Raw genomic sequence first — 20220 nt, 5'->3', positions numbered from 1 at the left:
TAACTTCTTTCCTGACATTCCGAGAAGTGTTCATTTGCTTTATACCGTGTGCCCCTCCCTCCTCCCCAGGCCTCCCCCTTCCACAGATCTACCGATGTCCTTGTTCTCTTATGTTGTTGTGCTTGTGTGCTTCCCTCTCTCTCCCCGTCTTGTCTCCTGCTCCCTTCATTGCATGTTTTATGTGTCTGTGCATGTTTTCATGTTCACTGTGTTCGCCCTTACACGAGCCTCGATTCTGTATACAAAAAAATATATAAAGTGCAGTAACTATACCATTTTTGCCTAAAGTGTGCTTCAAGGCATTAAATACATTCTTAAACATGCCCTCACTGACATGTAAAAGTTTCTTTGCTTATTCAAACGATTGTGATTTCGTTTTGATCGCCTATTAAATAAACACTCTTTGGTGATAGTCGATTGGCGATTAACTTTGAACGGGTGATCATCGCATGATTAGCGTTTCTACACGCGTCTAACTCTTAAACGCCTTTCGTAAATTCGGCCTGATGTTGTGTTCTTTTCTGTAGCTATGGCAGTATCGCCTATTCCCTTCATTACGTTGTGGCATCTTGATCAAATCCCTCGTTGTGGCCTTCTTGTTACTTTATAATAGCCTTTCTCTTCAAGCAGCAACTCTCAGCTTGTAGTCTATCTCGCTTTTAACGCTCACACCAGAACTGCATGAATATTCGAACACAGCCCCGGCAAGAAGCCAATGTATCGTTCGTTAATTATATAATTAATTTTTGCATTATACCCACCTTAACTTTGGAGAGGAGGAAGAGGGAGTTGAAATATTCCAGTGTTTTATTTCACCAGTTTACAATGGTCACTTGGGTTGATTTAACGACGTAATTTTAAAATCCATTTTGTTTTGCTTTTATTCCCTTACACGGGTGAAAGCAAAACAAACGTAATGGCGCCAAATTGGTAGTTAAAAACGTCAACTTTTTATTTGTCCATCTTTAAAGTGTATACATGTGTGCACTACATGATGACCATGGCGGATAGGTTCGCGGTAGTATTCATGAAGTTGGTGTGATCCTACTTTTCTGTCGTATGATTTCCTCCCGTTGTCTCTGTGAACCTTTAGTGAGATGGCAGTGTTTAGAGGGCAAACAGGATGTTCATAATTACAAATACGTAGAGGTTTAAAAAGAAAAAGGTTTCGTGATCTCGCGATATTTGGAAGCACGATCCGCGGTGCGTAAAAGGCGCTTTATTATGCCGTGTTTGTTAATTTTTTCCCCGCACGTTGTGTTTGCTTCAGGATTTAGATTTTTTTTTTTGGTTAAAATAAACAACGATATAATGCCGCTTCTCGAGTTACTGCCAAAGCGTTTTTGCTGTTCGCTCGCCATTGACATGAAACTGAAAGGTGTTCCTCAAGCTAAGACAAAGACGGTACGGTACGTCGTTTTGCATGTTTTCACTTTACGGTCATAAATATATGTGTTGTCTGGTTCTTTCGATTTTACTCTAATGAGGATTCAAAGCTGAGGTAAACCTTTAATCGTGCGCGATAAGCTCCGTGAATGATTTCGTACCCATGGTAACGCCCCGAGGATTACCGTAATCTGCTCAGGCGATCTTATCCGTGGAATTGCATCTGATCGGGGTTTATCCGGATGGATGTGAAGGATGATCCGCGATGCTGCGCCTCCTTGGTGTCGTATCAGGAGAGCATGCCGGAGATCGTACAGAACGGTCGATGGTGTCACTCTGGCGCGTTTCTTGACTGTTGCGTTGGTGGGTTACAGATATAGTCTACTTGCCAGCAATGTGAACCCGGAAATGTTGAGTACCCCAAAGTTTTAAGTTAGAAATGTACAGTATGGGTCCCCAACACTTAGAAACTGCCGGATGCTAACTTGCATATGTTGGGTAATTAGCAAAATTAGCCTTAATAGCATTAACCCTATCAAACATAGGCCTGGGACACTGAAATTTCTGTTTCGCTCTATTGCTCCACTTTTATTCACAGGTATTAGAGGTAACAAAGGCAAGTACCATACCAAACTAGAATAATATGACTATGGGTAAATAATATCCTCAAAATTAAAACACAAGTATACCCAAAATTATCAGAGCTGAAAAATATGTGCACTAGTTACACGACATAAAACATCCATCATTGCGCTTTCGGTAGATGTCATATCTGGCGACGTTCAGAGATGCCGACTCCCTCTCGTTGTCCAGAGCCAGGAAGAAACCACTCACTGCCTCTGTAATCTGTAAATCAGTAGCTCCCTCCTCTCCGATGAAGTGAAGCAGGTCACCAGGTACTACTCTCATGGCCTTGAGTGCGGACACCTTCCCTTTCCCCGCGGGATCGGAGGTGGTGTCATCCGGAGAGAGCATGCATAGCCAGGATGGAGCGACACTGCTCACCGAGATGCTCTACTGTCGAATTGATGTTGAGAATAGTGCCATCCCATCTCTCCATCTGCAGGTTACATGTGATACCCACCTTCCAGCACCAATAGACCATGAGTACGAAAACATCAGTGTCGTCGCTGAGAATGCGGACAGTTTCAGCTCCGCGACTGGCTGCATCCAACATGTATGAGATGAGGGAGACGTCAGCCTCGTCATGAGTGACAATACTGTCTGCTTTGCTGACCATCTTGATGTGATCTCCTATGCTGTGTGTGCACAGGAGCTCACCCAGTCTCCGTTTGTTTGTCTTGTTCTTCATCACTTTGTCGTGGCTAGGTAGAGGGGTTGTCGGTGAGAGTCGGTACTCTGTTGAGCTCTCCCCAGCTCTTCTCTGCCTCTCGTGGTCTTTGGCAGAGACTTGCTCATACCGGTCAAAGATGACAAATGTTTCGGTGATGTAGCGATTAAGCCGGCGCCCCATGCTGGCTGCGAGGTCAGCCACAGTGCCTGACGATGGCCACACCACGTGGTAGATGAGCTGCGATGCATCAACGAGTACAACATGTGGTGGGTGGGGATTGGGGGAAAGGATTCCAAGACGCTGGACGATCACAGACCTGTTACCCTTCCTGAGGCATCCATACTCATCGATGATGGATGCAGGGACCGGGCCGAGCTCGTAGTCAAAAGAGGGCAGAGAGCTCCATTCTTCTCTTGCTCCCCACCACCAGCAGCCGAGCAAACAACGCCTCAAGGTCACATATGATCTTCGCATTGACCTTCACTCTTTTTTTGGTGAATGTCATTGTCACCACCTTATTTGAGATGGGCGCATGAAATCTCTCAGGAAGTGATGAAGAGAACAGTGTGCTCATGTCCTGTCCGATCTTCAAAGCATCTTCCACATTTACCTTTTCATCTGCCACCTGGCCATTTATGATATGGTGGAGGGTCGCGGTCTCTATGGTGAGTGGATGGGAGTTTTCCTGTAACATTCAAACGGAGCAATAGAGTGAAACAGAAATTTCAGTGTCCCAGGCCTATGTTTGATAGGGCTAATGCTATTAATGCTAATTTTGCTAATTGCCCAACATATGCAAGTTAGCATCCGGCAGTTTCTAAGTGCTGGGGACCCATACTGTACATTTCTAACTTAAAACGTTGGGGTACTCAACATTTCCGGGTTCACAGGAGGGCTCTATAGGCTTGGCAAGTAGACTAATACGGTGAACCTTGCCCAGATGATTCCATTCGCAGAAACCTTTGGGAAAGGAACGGGGAGGGTGGGGGAGGGGGGGGGGGGTCAAAGCATGGAAAGAGCAGAGGGTGCAAGACCAGAGCAGAAAGGAGACTGGAGGCCACACAGATACATCGACCTGACAGTCCGTGTCTGCGATGTGAAACTGATAGGCCCATGGACTCTTCTTCATCGCGGGAGATTACAATGATCTTGAAGGCCTTGGTTTCCACGACAACCAAGGCCTTCAAGATCATTGGTTCCCACCCCGATGACCCCAAATCTTTTCGGGAACCGTCTGGTCGGCCGTGGTTCGACTGAAGATGACAGGCATTTGGAATTTGTTCAGGTTGCTGGCAATAACTCTTCGGGAAAGAAACCGTGGGATCTTTAACGTCCACCGACTAACAATTGCAGATGGGACACCCAGGTTAATGTACGTCCGAAGGGTGCACCTTGCCACGCAATAACCTGCCTGCAGAGCACAATTCTGACAGTTTATAGTCTGATCGGGAATTGAACCCAGAGTAGACAGCTCTTGGATACCATCCTTATGGATTCACTCAACTTTATCCAAAACGTTTATGACAATATGAATGACGAGTATCGTCGGTATACACGATGGCTGGCATGATAACCTAGGGTATGCACACCTCTGAGCTCTCTATCCTGGGTCCCTGAGCTCTCCATCCTGGGTCCCTGAGCTCTCCATCCTGGGTCCCTGAGCTCTCCATCCTGGGTCTCTGAGCTCTCCATCCTGGGTCCCTGAGCTCTCCATCCTGGGTCCCTGAGCCCTCCATCCTGGGTCCCTGAGCCCTCCATCCTGGGTCCCTGAGCCCTCCATCCTGGGTTCCTGAGCCCTCCATCCTGGGTTCCTGAGCTCTCCATCCTGGGTCCCTGAGCGCTCCATCCTGGGTCCCTGAGCTCTCTATCCTGGGTCCCTGAGCTCTCTATCCTGGGTCCCTGAGCTCTCTATCCTGGGTCCCTGAGCTCTCTATCCGGGGTCCCTGAGCTCTCTATCCTGGGTCCCTGTGCTCTCCATCCTGGGTCCCTGATCTCTCTATCCTGGGTCCCTGAGCTCTCTATCTTGGGTCCCTGAGCTCTCTATCCTGGGTCCTTGAGCTCTCTATCCTGGGTCCCTGAGCTTTCTATCCTGGGTCCCTGAGCTTTCTATCCTGGGTCCCTGAGCTCTCTATCCTGGGTCCCTGAGCTCTCTATCCTGGGTCCCTGAGCTCTCTATCCTGGGTCCCTGAGCTCTCTATCCTGGGTCCCTGAGCTCTCTATCCTGGGTCCCTGAGCTCTCTATCCCGAGTCCCTGAGCTCTCTATCCTGGGTCCCTGAGCTCTCTATCCTGGGTCTCTGAGCTATCTGGAATCTCAACCGAGCTTTAAACTCATTACCCTTATGTTCAGCAGACCATGGGATGCATCTGTGTGTGCGCAGTCCATTGAAGAGCGTTGAACTGGGTGTTCGGTCCGTTAACATTAGTCTTGTACGTTAAATATCACATGTTATATTACATGAAGAGTTGGCGAGTTCTGGTCGGCACTGAACAAATTAGAAATTTCAGCCCAAATCGTTTTTAGTTAAAAACAGGGCATGGCCAGTCAGTTCGTGTAAGACTTGGGCCAAATAAAACATCCCTGGGCCTAATGCACAAGCAGATGGGGACAACTACTACTACCACTACCACTACCCGTAGTAACATACATAACACCAACTAAAACTGCTCTTCAATCGACAAAAATATATAAAACCTACCATAAAATACAAGAAAATTCCCATTTATGTAACTTTATCTTCAGAATAAAAGGGAAATTTATTTGGTTTGTAAAGTCAGGTGAACTCACTGAGGTCAGTCCTCAGGGTGTTATATCAAAGGTGGTCTTGAAGGGTGGTTTTTTCTGTCGTTGAGTGGTGCGGATGTACTAGCTTCTAAGCCTTCCGGAAATCTCATTCAGTTCCATAGTGCAAATAGATTCCGGGAATGTGTCACTTTTAAGGGGTACGTTTGGAGGGCTGGAATAATCAATGCAACATCCTGTTAAACAGTTAAAGGTTTCATCTTGTGAACCACTTCAGCAAAGATGGTCAAATAGGTTTAAATATCAACATCATGATTTGTAAGGAAATTGATGTGTTGATGTAGTCTATCCTGAGATGCATCTGTGTGTCCATAAACAACAACTACCACGGTCCCCGAAAAGGCCAACCCCCGCTTTGCGGGGAAAAATGGCCTCTAAACGGTGGTTTTTTAGTCTGAAATGGCCGGAGAAACATTGATTAATGATTGACAGAATTAGTTGTTGAAGTGGTGGAGATGATGCAAAGAAGGAGGTTCTAAGGTGTTGTGTGTGCAGGAGACCAAAGGAAAGGAGATGGGGCGACGAGGAGTTTGGTAGGAGGATACAAGCTGTTGCACGCAGGTGCAGATGGAAGGAGTAATGGCGTGGGAATAATAGTATCGGAAGAGATCAGCAAGTAGGTGGTCAGAGTGGAAAGGTGGAAAGGACTTGTAATTACGGCATGGGTGGTGATACAGAGGGAAATGATGTGTGTCGTGTCGGTTTATGGGCCACAAACAGGAAGGACTGTGGTGGGGATGAAGGAATTCAGGGACCCCCTGGAGAGGATGATGGGAATGATTGAGATGGAGGTGATGAACCCCATTTGATCTTCAAAATATTGTTACGGTTTTCGGCCACACTTCCTACCCTTACCAAGGGGAGATTAAGCCCCTTGTTCTTTCTGGGCTGGCGTAACCGAGACTTGAAACGCCCCTCCCAGGCAAACGCAAGGTAGGGTTTCGGGACAAGTCTCACACGTACCTAAATACCTGCGCCGCCACGGAATCGGGGAACCAAGCCTCGCACGAGCCACGTGTAATTTGGGTACACCGAGCGGATTGCGTACCACGTGGTCCGTGCAGTTACCATTAATATTGGAACCCGATTCGAGCGGTTCTATTCGTACCATGCTTAGTCAATGATGGAAAACACGAGACGGTCGAATAAAGGAAGAACACTATTTAATTATTATTTACACTTACGAGGTGTGCAAAAAGTATCCGACCTTTGTTCATAAAAAATACTCGTATCCAGATACAACAAACTTATACTAATCTCCTTCAAAGTAGTCCCCTTGGGCTGCCACACACTTCTCCCAACGGTTCTGCCACTGTCGGAAGCAGCGCTGGAACGCCTCTTTTGGGATGGCCCGCAGCTGGTCCGTCGCATTCCGCATTATGTCTTCTCTGGCCTGAAATCTGGTCCCTTTCAGGGGCATTTTCAGCTTGGAGAAAAGCCAGAAGTCACACGGAGCCATGTCGGGAGAGTAGGGACCCTGACGAAGCACAGGTGTGTTGTGTTTGGCCAAGAAACTCTATCAAATGTGAAGAATGGGCGGGTGCGTTATCGTGATGGAGCTGCCAATTGCCCGCTGCCCACAGGTCCAGCCGTTTGCGTCGCACAGCGTCACGAAGGCGACGCAGAACCTCTTGGTAATACTCCTTGGTGACGGTTGTGCCGTGTGGTGCGTACTCGTGATGAACCACGCCACTGGAGTCGAAGAAGACGGTCAGCATGACTTTGACATTGCTGCGGACCTGCCTTGCTTTTTTAGGCCTCGGGGATGTTGGATGCTTCCATTGTGATGACTGCAACTTGGTTTCTGGGTCGTACCCATAAACCCAGGACTCATCGCCAGTGATCACTGTGTTGAGGAAGCTGGGATTGCTGTTCACAGTCTCCAGCATGTCCTGTGCGATCTCCAAACGGAGTTGCTTCTGCTCAATCGTTAGCAGCTTTGGTACGAACTTCGCTGAGATTCTCCTGAAGCCCAAATCCTCCTTCATAATGGAATGAACGGATCCAATGCTGACGCCCACCTCGTCTGTAAGTTCTCTGATCGTGATTCGACGATCCTGCATCACCAGGGTCCTCAATTGGTCAATGACGATCTCATTTCGGGATGTTGAGGGCCTACCCGAACGTGCTTCACTCTCCACTGATGTGCGGCCATCTTTGAAGCGGTTGTACCACTCCTTTATCTGTGTGGTGCTCATTGCCTCGTCCCCGAAGGCCTGTTGAATCTTGCGGATCGTTTCCACTTGGGAATCGCCAACCTTTACACAAAATTTGATGCAGTAGCGTTGTTCAAGTTTTTCCGGCATTTTGTCAAAAACGAAAATCCGACGGCGCTCACTTACACTTCCTCACTCATCGGCGGTCTGCCGTCGAATGACGGCTTCTGCAGGTGGGAAAAAATTCACGCGTGCGCATTAGGATCGCCTACATACGTGCACCAATCAACGCCTCCCTAGCTTCATTTGTTTACGCACGACAAATTAAGGTCGCATACTTTTTGAACACACCTCGTATATGTACAAGTCGGTAGAAAGCAGACACAGAGCAGAACTTAAGCAGGCTTGTTTAAAAGCCCAGACACGGGCCCGATCACACTCACAAAGGGGAAATGCAGGTAGGATGGTGTTCACGCGTTGCCTTGGTCATCCAGGAACGGCGGCTTCACCCGGCGTGGCTCTCCACGGTCACAGCACGTCCCGCGAAGATGGCAAGCAGGTGGTGGAAGGGACCCTTGGAGCATGTCTCTCGAACAAAGGGCAGCAGGCAGGCGGTTTTCCACAGCGCGTTGTTACCGGCACGCTATCACTCGCGTAACCCAATGGAGGCTCGGCCTCAAGCTCAACCGAGCGTCACTTTGGTATGAGCGCTTATACTTAGTTCACGCGCGTCTTTTCTCCGAACTCGTAAATCTCATCAATACTCAGTCAAGCGCCTCCCTTTGCAGAACTGCAAGCTCACCTCTCCACAGAAGGACTCCTGGTGGGGGCTTCGTGCAACGGGTTTTATTGCCATGCCCTGAGCCCTCTCGAATGTTCCAACCACACCCTGTGACGCAATGCCGCAGCCGCTCCCTTCGAGCCCTGATTGGCGGCTCGCGCTTACCGTCCCTGCTCGATTTGCCAGGCCTGCCTCGTGTTAATTCGCGCCAAAAAGCCAAAGGCAGCAGAAGGAGTCATAAGGCAACGGAGGCGGCATAAGGCAATGAAGGAACCTACTCTCATTATTCTACTCAACGCAAAACTAACACAGGAAAAGGACTCTGCTCACAAATACTAAGAAATAACTGCACTATCGCGAGGCTACATGTTGTAATGTTCTCTGATCTGGAAATGTTGTAATGTGTATGAGGGGGGAAATTTACCCTTTATTGTACAAAACTCAAAACCTCAACAATATGTACCTTTTTGCTGTGGACGATTCACATTTTGTCGGTTTGTTACCTCCACCACCAAGTGTAGATGGAGGTTGTGTTTTAACCCCTGTTTGTTTGGTATTCATTGTGAGTAGGATATCTCAAATAGTTATGGACGAATTTGAATGAAATTTTTGGACAGGTGTGTGTGTGCGACGAGGAAGAATTGTTTCGATTTTGGTGCTGATTTGATGAGAGAATTTTTAAAATTTTAAGTGATTCTTCACCATTGAGTGATGGCCCAAAAATGATGTATTGCATGGTATTTCAAAAAGTTGTGGACAACTTGTGGAAAAAAACTAGGTAGATGAGTTCGGTTGGTGACCAGAACAAACCAATTAGATTTAGGTTGAAGACCGGATCCAGATCTGGCCTATCAGTCAAATGCAAAACTTAAACTGTTCACCCTGGTGGAGGTATGTGCTCTACTGAGTGCCGGTGTAGTTTATAATGAGATTGGTTGGCATCTTTGTGATGATGTGAACTTGTGTGTTTGAAGACTGCTCGAACAGGACGGTTGAAAGGCGGGAAGGAAAAGGTGATTTGCCAACCTGTTTTGGAACATTTCGATGCTGTGTACCGTCAACAGCTCGGGAGCTTGTGGGATGAAGCTCGGTAAGTGCATCATTCGTACCTTTGTGTTTGTTTAATTTGAATAGGAGCAAATTGTGTCTCGATTCGTTTGTCAACAATTGTTTTATCGTATTTGGAAAGTTACTTTGTGCAGGTTTATCCTCTACCGTATGTGGCTGATCTATCCACACTCCTGTTCCTGATTATAGTTGATGCTGTTGTGAGGTAGTTGCAGTCGACCAGCTTTTGCTTTCTCAAAATCTGCCAGTAAGCCTCTTCAACTTCCAAAATACAGGCCTCCACTCATTTGTTCCTCTTTTCTCTCACCTGTGGTACCAACTTCCCTAGTCTGCTCAGTCCCATTCTTCCCTCCAGGGCTTCAAGACATCTGTTCACCACTACCTCAGGTCATCCACCATCCATACTCATGATATATTCTACCCCAATTCCCAAGCACTCCCCTTTTTCCAGGTTATGATTTTCCCCTCCTCTCTCACGTTTTTTCTTTTGTTTGTTGTCGGTTGGTTTGGTCCTTTTCTGTTTCATTTCTGCTTTCCCCTTCTTGCTGTGATTAATTTCACTGGTAAGCAACTTGTTCTGTTCACCCCCATGTGTTTCTCCCTCTCCCCTTGACCTCTCTCTCACTTCTACTCTGTTGCTGGTGTTTCCCCCCCTTTCCATTTTGTTCCCTTCGATTCTACTCTGTTCTGGCTCTTCCACGAGTTTCGACCATGTATACAAACATCGGGGCAATATCCCTGGTGCTCACCTTGTGGAATAAACAGTATACTGCACTGACTAAAGGTATTTTAAAACCAACTTCAATGGTTGTCAGAAGACAGGGCAGGATGTAGAATCATACTAACATAATCATAAGACTTTAAACAAACAAACAAAAAAATACCTATTTTGGGGGGAAACCCTCCCCTCCCCCAACCTCGTATACCTCCTCAGACCCCAATTCTTTAATGTCTTGAACAAAATTTGACACATCATGGGTGAGGAAGGTTGTGGTGAAGTTTTATCGAAATTACCTGTGTAGTTTCTGAGAAGAAAGCAAATACCTGTTTTGGGGGCAACTCCCCCCTCCCCCCGTAGACCCCAAAAGGGGCAGATTTTTTTTAATGCCGTCAACAAACTTTGGTACAGCACTGGTGGTAAAGGTTGTGGTCATGTTTCATCGAAATAGTGTGTGTAGTTTCAGAGGAAATAACAAATACCTATTTTTGGGGGTTAAACCTGGATCCACTTTGACCCCCGCTAAACCCCCTTAGACCTCGAATATATATATTCGAAAAATTATATATATATAAAAAAATTGTATTTATTTTATTTTTAATGACGCGAACAAGCTTTAGTCAAAACACAACAAATATAATTTGTGCTAAGTTTGTTCACAATCCCTTCAGTGGTTTCGAAGAAGTTGCAAGTGTTTACGGACTGACTAACTGAATGACGACGCGCCATTGCATAAGCTCCCCTGAACTTCGTTCCAGGTGAGCTAAAAATAGAGGTTAATGGCGTGACAGTGGCACAACAGGTGGATGTAACAATTAAGGGAATGGAGGAACAGGAGGGGGTTATAGTCCTGTGGATTTGCTCCAAAATCTGCCGTGTTTGTGCACTTTTGGAAACCAGTATGAAACTTGGCATATTGTTATATCTAATCATGCTGAATATTTGTTGCCATGAAAGCAAGTTGGCGACGCCCCCTGGTCGCAGGTAGCGCCATATGGAACTCTTTGTGTCTGATCAGTACAGATCATAGACACAATGGTTATAACGTGCAATATACTTGAAGTTTTTGCCACTTTATTTCAGTTTGTCATCATTAATTTTGAAAGTTCTGCTGTCTTTTTGTAGTGACTGAAGACTGACTAAAAATGTGTCAGAAGTTACTTCACTTGACTGGTGCCTCCGCATATTTTGCTGAGATACCACAATTGAGCAGTCGGTGTCCTGCAAAATCTAAAGAGTGACAGTGGAAAATAAAAGGTAACGTATCACTTGTGGACAATCTGTGACTTCCTTGATGACGGGACCCGACCAAGCAATTTCAATTTGGCGATTTTCAATGCTGCGACTTTGAAGCACAATAGCGTATCTTGACACAATTCATGTAGGATTAAATACAGCAGCTCTGAGCTTCAATGGATACTTTAGCACAAAGGGGAGGACAAAACTTCTGGAAATGAAGAAAGACCAAGTTGTGTCAAAATCCCCAGATCTGCAAGCAAGTGACCAAAACTTGTCATGAAAAGATTATTTTTTTTTCTGTGATCAGGTCGTTTCCACATCAAACAAATACAGACATGTTGTCACTACTTTTGACCTCGATTGGTTCGCAAATGTGCAACTGATCGATGTGACTCTCATATGTTGACCAAATTAGCAGAGGGCGATTATGGTATCTATAGAAGCGGAGTACTATGCAAACTGTCTGATGTCCTTGTGCAATTAAATACACTCGAAATACTTTGAGGAATCAACAGAGGGTGACTGTTCTCGTGACATTCCTGACATTGCCTTTGCTGAATTGGTAGCTTACATCGAAGAAGCCATGAGTGATGAGGAACGGCCAGTATTCAAATAGGCTTATCTTGTGCAGCTCTATCATGACAGACAGAACTAGATAGCTTGATGTTGATGAAAATGTGCATGGCACAAGATTGAAAGACACAATACTATTGCAAATACCAGACTTGTCTGTATACATGGGTAACAAGCACAGCAGGGGGAGCATTACTGCTGTTTGACTAAGACCTAGGCACACGTTCTCCACCAGGCAAGCCTTCGTAGGGACTATGATATGGATGCAATGTATATTGCTGGGGCTGCCAAAGTAGTGCAATCATCTATGTTTCATCACAGTTCCTCGTTCACTTTTCACAGATGATTTCTGCCCCGGTGTCTGGATAAGCGAAGTCTTCGAAAGCATTAGTGGATCGAAAGCAGAAAGTCTCTATGATTTTTTAAAACTCTATGATTACATTAGTGAACAAGGGGAAAGGTGACCCTCTGGACTGTGGCTCGTATCGAGCGATAAAGTTATTGGAGCATGGAATGAAGGTATTGGAAAGGGTGTTGGAGAGGAGGATAAGGAAGTAAGTGAAGATTGACGAAATGCAGTTTGGATTTATGCCAGGAAGAGGAACGACAGACGCGCTTTTTATTGTGAGGCAGTTGCAGGAGAAGTATATGGAGAAGAGGAAGAAGTTGTTTCTTGGGTTTGTTGATCTGGAGAAAGCATTCGATAGGGTTCCACGTGAAGTAGTGACATGGGCATTGAGGAAGTTAGGAGTGGAGGAATGGTTGATCAGAGTAGTGATGGCAATGTACAAAAGAGCGCGCACAGCTGTAAGAACGAAGGACGGGAACAGTGGTGAGTTTGAGGTGAAGGTGGGAGCGCATCAGGGGTCGGAACTAAGTCCACTACTATTTGTAGCTGTGATGGAGGTGCTGGCTCAGACCGTAAAGGAGGGTTTACCGTGGGAGTTGTTGTATGCAGATGATCTGGTGTTGATTGCAGAAAGTATGGATGGACTGAAGGAGAAGATGAACAAGTGGAAGGAATGTATGGAGACAAAAGGTCTGAAGGTGAATATCGGAAAAACGAAGGTGATGGCAAGTGGCAAAGCATGTGGTGAGGTGGAAAGAACTGGGAAGTGGCCGTGTGCTGTGTGCAGGAAGGGTGTCGGAGTGAATTCCATTCAATGTACAATGTGCGCTGAGTGGGTTCATAAAAAATGTAGTGGTTTGAGAGGGTCATTAACCAGTGTGGCAGCTACATTCATGTGTAAGGTGTGCACAGAGGGAGCTGCAGATGGAGGAAATGTTGAGTTGGATCTTGGAGATGGCGTGAAGCTGGAAGGTGTGAAAACATTTTATTACTTTGGAGGCATGCTGAATGGAGAAGGTGGATCAGACTCGGCAACGGTTGCTCGAGTGAGATGTGCATGGAAGAAGTTTCGGGAACTGAGTGGCGTGCTGACGAGGAGGGGAGTGTCATTGAAGCTGAAGGGAAAGGTGTATGCTGCATGTGTGAGAAGTGTTATGATTTATGGAAGTGAGACATGGGTAATGAACATAGAGCAGCAACGAAGGCTGGAAAGGGTGGAAATGCGAATTGTTCGGTGGATGTGTGGAGTATCGTTGAGAGAGAGGAAGACAAATGATGAATTGCGAAAGATGATGGGAATAGAGCCTGTGATTGATGCTGTGAAGAGAAACAGGTTGAGATGGTTTGGTCATGTGTTGAGGAAGGATGAAAGTGACTAGTTGAAAAGAGTGATGGGAATGAATGTAGAAGGAAGTAGAGGACGGGGAAGACCGAGAAAGACTTGGCTAAAGATGGTCGAAGAAAAAATGCGGGCAAGGGGGTTAGCAAGGGGAGATGCAGAAAATAGGGCAAAATGGGGACCGCAAGGTCATGGGGATTGCAAGGCTAACCCCCGCTCTTGCAGGGAAAATGGCCTTAAAATGCCTGTTGTTGTTTTGTTGTATGATTACATTAGTGTGATTGTACATGCTGCCCTGTCTTCTAGCAACCATTGAAATTGTTTAAAAATATATGATACAGTTTAAAATACCTTTAGTCAGTGTAGTATACTGCTTTATTCTGCCAGGTGAGCGCCCAAGGGTATTGCCCCTATGTTTCAATGTCCGACTGAAGTGCTACCTTGTGTTGAGGGAGGTGTGAAGCTTATTGGACCCATCGACTCATCGGCAGGGCAGAGAAACGTCGGGCCATTCCCAGATGCTATTGCAGACGTCCCACCAGCAATTCTGCTCACAGAATCGATGCGGCTACCAAAAAGTTCTGTTCCTGTTGTGCCAACTGAAACTCTATTTCCTGGTGCACTTGTAGAGGAGGGAGAATGGCTGGAACAGGTGAGTAGTCTCTCATGCAAGGAGCAAGATGATAAAGGGGACTATGTGCCATGGGCTGCTCATCATGCCTCTTTACAGCCACAACCTCCACACCCACTTTGCAGGACTGTGTTGATGCCATTTTTCTATGAGAGTGCAAACAAATGCCATGGAAAAGCATGCAATGGAAGTAAACAGAGTGGCCACCCATCATGCTAGTTCAGCTCAAATACCTGTCATGGCCGTCGACCACCCCCTTGTATGCCTTGGCCGAACATATTCAGATGAGCTGGCCAGAGACTCATGGCGAAGACTATTTTCTCGTCATGTTTGGTGTTCTTCATATCGGCATGGCTGTATTTCGAGCTCTGGGCAGGTGGTTGGCTCCCTGCCTAAGTGCAAGCAGTGATTGCCACACCTGGCACAGTAATTCTTGATTTTCAGATGTCCTAAGATGTTGTTGTCCAAACTTTGCTGTTTGCTCTGTTTTAAATTTCAGTGTTATGCCAACAGGTTCAATAAATAGTTGTTAAAATGATTATTGGGAAATTCTAATACCAGGGATCTGTGTTACTCTTACCCTCTTTAATTTGCTCTTCTTTGCATGTCTAAATGCATTTCCTTGTCACCTAATGTGCTCAAGAGTTATCCTTTTATCATTCTGTGCATTTTTAATACAATTTGATGTTAAAGAACCGTCATTTCCTTGAAACTTATGAAACGTGGCCTGTTAGAAGAAGAACATACCTCGATCTTGGCTCGCCCTGGACGTGAACATCACAATGTTGGTTACAGGTCCATCTTGTTGTCGCCCCAAAAATGGCAATACTCTGCTCTGCTGAACGGCTTTGCCCTCTATGGCCAAGACCGGCACACCGACCTGCCAGCGTGTTATTCGGACAAGCAACTACTGGTGCCCAGCAATGGACAAAGCCCCTCATCAAGCTCCCCAGGCCCTTCCAGCATGGCTTGGCCTCCCCTCATGATGTACAATGGTGATTCTGAAGGAACATGCTCTTTTCTTAAGCTTCCTGGATCTACAGTGAACCAAAGAGGTGGGTTTAGCATAATCTTTTCTTTTTATTTTAGATTGTGCAGACATGTTCTGCAACAAATGCACTGGGAAATTGTTTTGTAATTAGCCAGAGAAATGGTGTTAAGATCTTGAGCTTGTACTTGTGCATTACACATGTTGGAAAATGGAGAGGTATGAAACGATGGAGCTGGAAGCATGAGAATTTTGATTTATAGAGTCTTATAAAATTCCCTTTTTTGTTTATACTAGGGCATTGCCCGTACTATATCTATATCTAAAATTATATCCCCCCCCTCTATTTACATGAAATGGTTTGGTCCAAAGCGAACGGCTTCCGGAGTTTGGTAAAGAAATCGCCATCGCGTGCACAAACGCGCAGGAAAGCGAATGAATCGCAAATTCGTTTTTATTAGTTTTAAAACATAGTTTAACGCCAACATAGTTTGCAAACGTGAAATAAATGAATACGCTCTCAAATGTGCCATCCGAGGCAGAGTGTGTCCGCCACGTTCGGCACACGCGATAGTTCGCTGCTCTCTGATTGGTTGAATCGTTTTTTGGACATAGCTCGGTAAGTAATTGTCCGATTAATATGAAACCTTGAAAAGGCACATCCTCGGGTCCCCAGCAATATACCTGGCAAGTTAAAAGTATATCGGACCCGTGGTTGTCGAGAAACAGCGGTCACAGACAAACAAACGTACAAACAGAGATTACTGGAATTATAGATAGACTAGGGCATTGCCCGTACTATATCTATATCTAAAATTATATCCCCCCCCTCTATTTACATGAAATGGTTTGGTCCAAAGCGAACGGCTTGCGAGTACGGTGACAATCCCCCCCCTCTATTTACATGCAATGGTTTGGTCCAAAGCGAACGGCTTCCGGAGTTTGGTAAAGAAATCGCCATCGCGTGCACAAATGCGCAGGAAAGCGAATGAATCGCAAATTCGGTTTTATTAGTTTTAAAACATAGTTTAACGCCAACATAGTTTGCAAACGTGAAATAAATGAATACGCTCTCAAATGTGCCATCCGAGGCAGAGTGTGTCCGCCACGTTCGGCACACGCGATCGTTCGCTGCTCTCTGATTGGTTGAATCGTTTTTTGGACATAGCTCGGTAAGTAATTGTCCGATTAATATGAAACCTTGAAAAGGCACATCCTCGGGTCCCCAGCAATATACCTGGCAAGTTAAAAGTATATCGGACCCGTGGTTGTCGAGAAACAGCGGTCACAGACAAACAGACGTACAAACGTACAAACGTACAGACAGAGATTACTGGAATTATAGATAGATTGTTCAGCACAATTTTTGGGCCTGTAGGATAGCCCATTGTTTATGTGTACTTGCCTCTGAGCTGTCCAGCTTGGGTTTTAACTTGGCCCAGCTGTAAACTGCCACACATACGTGTGTGTGTGTGTGTGTGTGTGTGTGTGTGTGTGTGTGTGTGTGTGTGTGTGTGTGTGTGTGTGTGTGTGTGTGTGTGTGTGTGTGTGTGTGTGTGTGTGTGTGTGTGTGTGTGTGTGTGTGTGTGTGTGTGTGTGTGTGTGTGTGTGTGTGTGTGTGTTTTTGTTTGTTTGTTTGTTTACTGAATCGAGGCTCGTGAAAGAGCTAACATTTATTTCACAAACAAATCAACCAGACAAACAAAATATACAAAAAGAGGGAGCGGAAGACAAGATGGGGAGAGAAGGGGAAGCACACAACCACAACATTTGAGAGCAGGGAGAAGTGTGGGAGGGAGAGGGCTTGGGGGCAGGAGGCGTGGGAAGGGGGGGGGGGGGGGTGGGAGGTGTATAAAACACAAGGGGACCGAAATTAGCGGGGGTAGAAAAGATCAAGGTTTTGGATGGGGGAGGATAAGAGATGGTGGTGAACAGCTGTTTTAAAGACCTGGAGGGTGGAGTGGGATTGAAGAGAGTGAGGGAGTTTGTTCCAGAGGCGGGAGAAAAGAGGATTGAAGGAGTGAAGGTGAGCAGAGAGTCTTGATTTTGGCAGTTTAACCATAAGAGGGTTGCAGGCAGATCTTGTGCGACCTGTAGGAATATTTGGGGGACAGAGCCCAGAGAGGGCTGGGGGGGGCAAGGCCAGAGAGGAGTCGGTAGAAGACGGAAAGACCACCAACCTGCCTGCGGTGAGTGAGTGAAAGGCCCTTGGAGTTAGCTTCATCGCGGGAGATTCCAATGATTCTGAACGCTTTGGTTTCAACAGCGTGAAGACGGGCTAGGTGTGAGGCAGGAGCACCAGACCAGAGGGGAGAGCAGTATTCCATAGAGCTGCGGATGAAAGCCTTGTATGTGGTGAGGAGCTCAGGTGTGCCAAGGAAGGACTTCGCACGACAGAGGATGCCCAGTCGGCGACTGGCTTTGGAGGCCAGATTTGAAATGTGGTTTTCCCAGGAAAGATCATGGCAAATAGTGAGACCCAAAAGCTTGAGTGACAGAACTTCTTGGAGAGGATTATTCAGAAAGTGGATGGGAGGGTTTTCCAGTCGGTCTTTTCGGAGAGACATCGTAAGAGTGTGAGATTTATCAGGATTGAAAGACATGTTCCATTTGTTTGCCCAGTCTGTGATTTTGTCCAGGTCTGCAGAGAGTGAGGAGGCTGCAGACTGCCGATCTGAGGGATGAGGAATGGAGCGACAGAGAGTAGAGTCGTCAGCAAAGAGATAGAGAGGATTTTCAAGAGAGTCAGAGAGATCATTGATGAAGACCAGAAAAAGCACAGGGCCCAGAACACTACCTTGGGGAACTCCAGCCTGAACAGGAAGAGGAGATGAGAGAAACCTATTCAGGGCCACACGTTGACTACGACCAGAGAGGAAGTCCGCCAGCCATGCGTGGAGATTTCCATTGATACCAAAGGAGGAGAGTTTGGTGAGCAGAGCAGGGTGCCAGACCGTATCGAAGGCACGTGAAATGTCAAGGGAGACGGCTCTAATTTCCTGTTTGGCGTTGAGGACCTCCATCCATTGTTGAGAAAGCAGAAGCAGCATGTCCAGAGTAGAATGACCAGGTCTGAAACCAAATTGATGATCAGAGATCAAGCCATTGGAGAAGAGGAAAGATTTCATATCTGAAGCAATGATGGATTCCATGACTTTGCTGATAATTGGGAGAAGGCTGATTGGTCTGTAGTTGCTGGGATCTGTTTTTGCACCTTTTTTGTGCAAAGCGGTGATGTTGGCTGATTTCCAAGCCGATGGCAGATGACCTTGAGCAAAAGAGAGGGTGAAGAGAACAGAAAGAGGGAGTGAAAGAGCGGAAGCACATGATTTTAGGACCCGTGGGCTGATGCCGTCAAGACCAGTTGCAGAATCAGAGTCGAGGGTTGACAGAAACTTTTCCACCTTGTCAGGAGGAAAGGACACAGAGTCCAGGAGCAGCTGGGTACGACTGGGTACGGTGGGTACAGAGAGGGATGGGTTTGGGACACAAGATTTAGAGGCAAACACAGAGTTGAGGCATTCAGCTTTTTCACGTGCGGAGTCAGCCGTTAAGCCGTTTGAGGTGAGGGAGGGGATGGAGGGGGAACAAACACCAGAAACAGATTTGACCAGACGCCACCAGGATTTGGAAGAGGGAGACAGATAAGAGAGTTCGGTCTTGAGAATGGTGAGATATTGTTTCCTGGCTCTCCTGAGGGTGGACACACACTTGTTTCGGGCTTTGTGAAAGGAAATGAGATTTCCTTCCGTTGGATTTGCTTTCCAGGAGACGAAAGCAAGTTGTTTCAGGGCAACAGCCTCACCACAAGATTCCGTGTACCATGGACGGGAGGAAGGGTATGACAACTGAAGACGAGATGGGATAAATCTGTGCATGAGAGAGAGCAATTTACTTTGAAAGAATTCCCAGGATGAGTTGATGTCAGAGGCGGTAGAGATGGGAGACCAGTCCAGATGATTGATGGCTGCTTGAAGACCGTGCCAGTTGGCCTGAGTGAAATGCCAGACTCGTCGACGCTGAGGAGGCTCTCTGAGAATGGTCAGAGATATGTCCACTTTGACAAGCACATGATCAGATGAGCCGATTGGAGCAGAAGAAGAGCAGCAGACATTTTCAGGGAAGTTTGTCATAACCAAATCCAGAAGAGAAGATGTTCCGTTGACTGAGATCCGGGTCGGGAAATTGACAGATTGTGTCAGTCCCAGTGAGTCGCAGAAGTCCTTTGCTGAAGAGCCATGGCTGGTGAGAGAGGTACCCACACCCAGCCAACTGGCATGGTGACAATTGAAATCACCACATATGAGGAAGAGAGAGTTGGGATGGGTAGATAGAAGTTGGTCCATATTATCAGACAGCGAGATGTAGATGGAGTCATCGCTGTTTGGTGGACGGTACAACACACATATGAACAAAAGGTGGGAGCGAAGGGGAAGCCGTAGCCAAAGGTATTCCTGGGGGTGAGGTGGAGAGAGGGCAGTGGAGGGCGAGTGAGGAAGAGAGTTTTTTATAAAGATAGCAACCCCACCTCCAGGACGAGGCTCAGGTCTATCATACCGGAAGAGGGAGTAACCTGGGAGAGATACCAAGGCATCAGAGACATCATGAAGGAGGAAAGTTTCTGTTAAGCAGATCACATCTGGTTTGTCAGAAGCAACCTGTATGGAGAGATCAGTCAAGTTTGAGTGAAGGCCCCGGATGTTTGAGGTCCATACCGTTAATGAAGAGGAAGGGGGAGCATCGGGTCCAGAACAGGCGGGGGGGAGGGGTAGGGTAAGATGTGGAAGAGGAGGAAGAGGTAGGGAGTGCTGTTGAAGGTGTGTCAGAGATTTCAGAGATTTCAGAATAGCTTGGAGAAAGGGAAGAATGGGGCGGACAAAAGGTTTGATGGAGATTG

The 20220-nt window shown here is 46.5% G+C and overlaps 1 protein-coding gene across 1 annotated transcript in view; it reads left to right on the top strand.

The window, feature by feature from the left end:
* Window positions 1–1160: 1160 nt before the first annotated feature.
* NSUN3 (NOP2/Sun RNA methyltransferase 3) overlaps window positions 1161–20220 on the top strand; it is a 46239-nt gene continuing 27179 nt past the window's right edge. The window contains exons 1-3 of the mRNA XM_078774075.1: window positions 1161–1203; window positions 9393–9508; window positions 15131–15390. Of these exons, the coding sequence (XP_078630201.1) occupies window positions 15300–15390 (91 nt within the window). The 5' untranslated portion in view covers window positions 1161–1203; window positions 9393–9508; window positions 15131–15299. The remainder of the gene's footprint in view (window positions 1204–9392; window positions 9509–15130; window positions 15391–20220) is intronic.

The sequence above is a fragment of the Myxine glutinosa genome, chromosome 3, assembly GCF_964187855.1.
Source record: "Myxine glutinosa chromosome 3, kmMyxGlut1.1, whole genome shotgun sequence".
In the NCBI taxonomy this organism is placed as follows: Eukaryota; Metazoa; Chordata; class Myxini; order Myxiniformes; family Myxinidae; genus Myxine; species Myxine glutinosa.
This window is presented reverse-complemented; position numbering and strand designations above follow the sequence as displayed.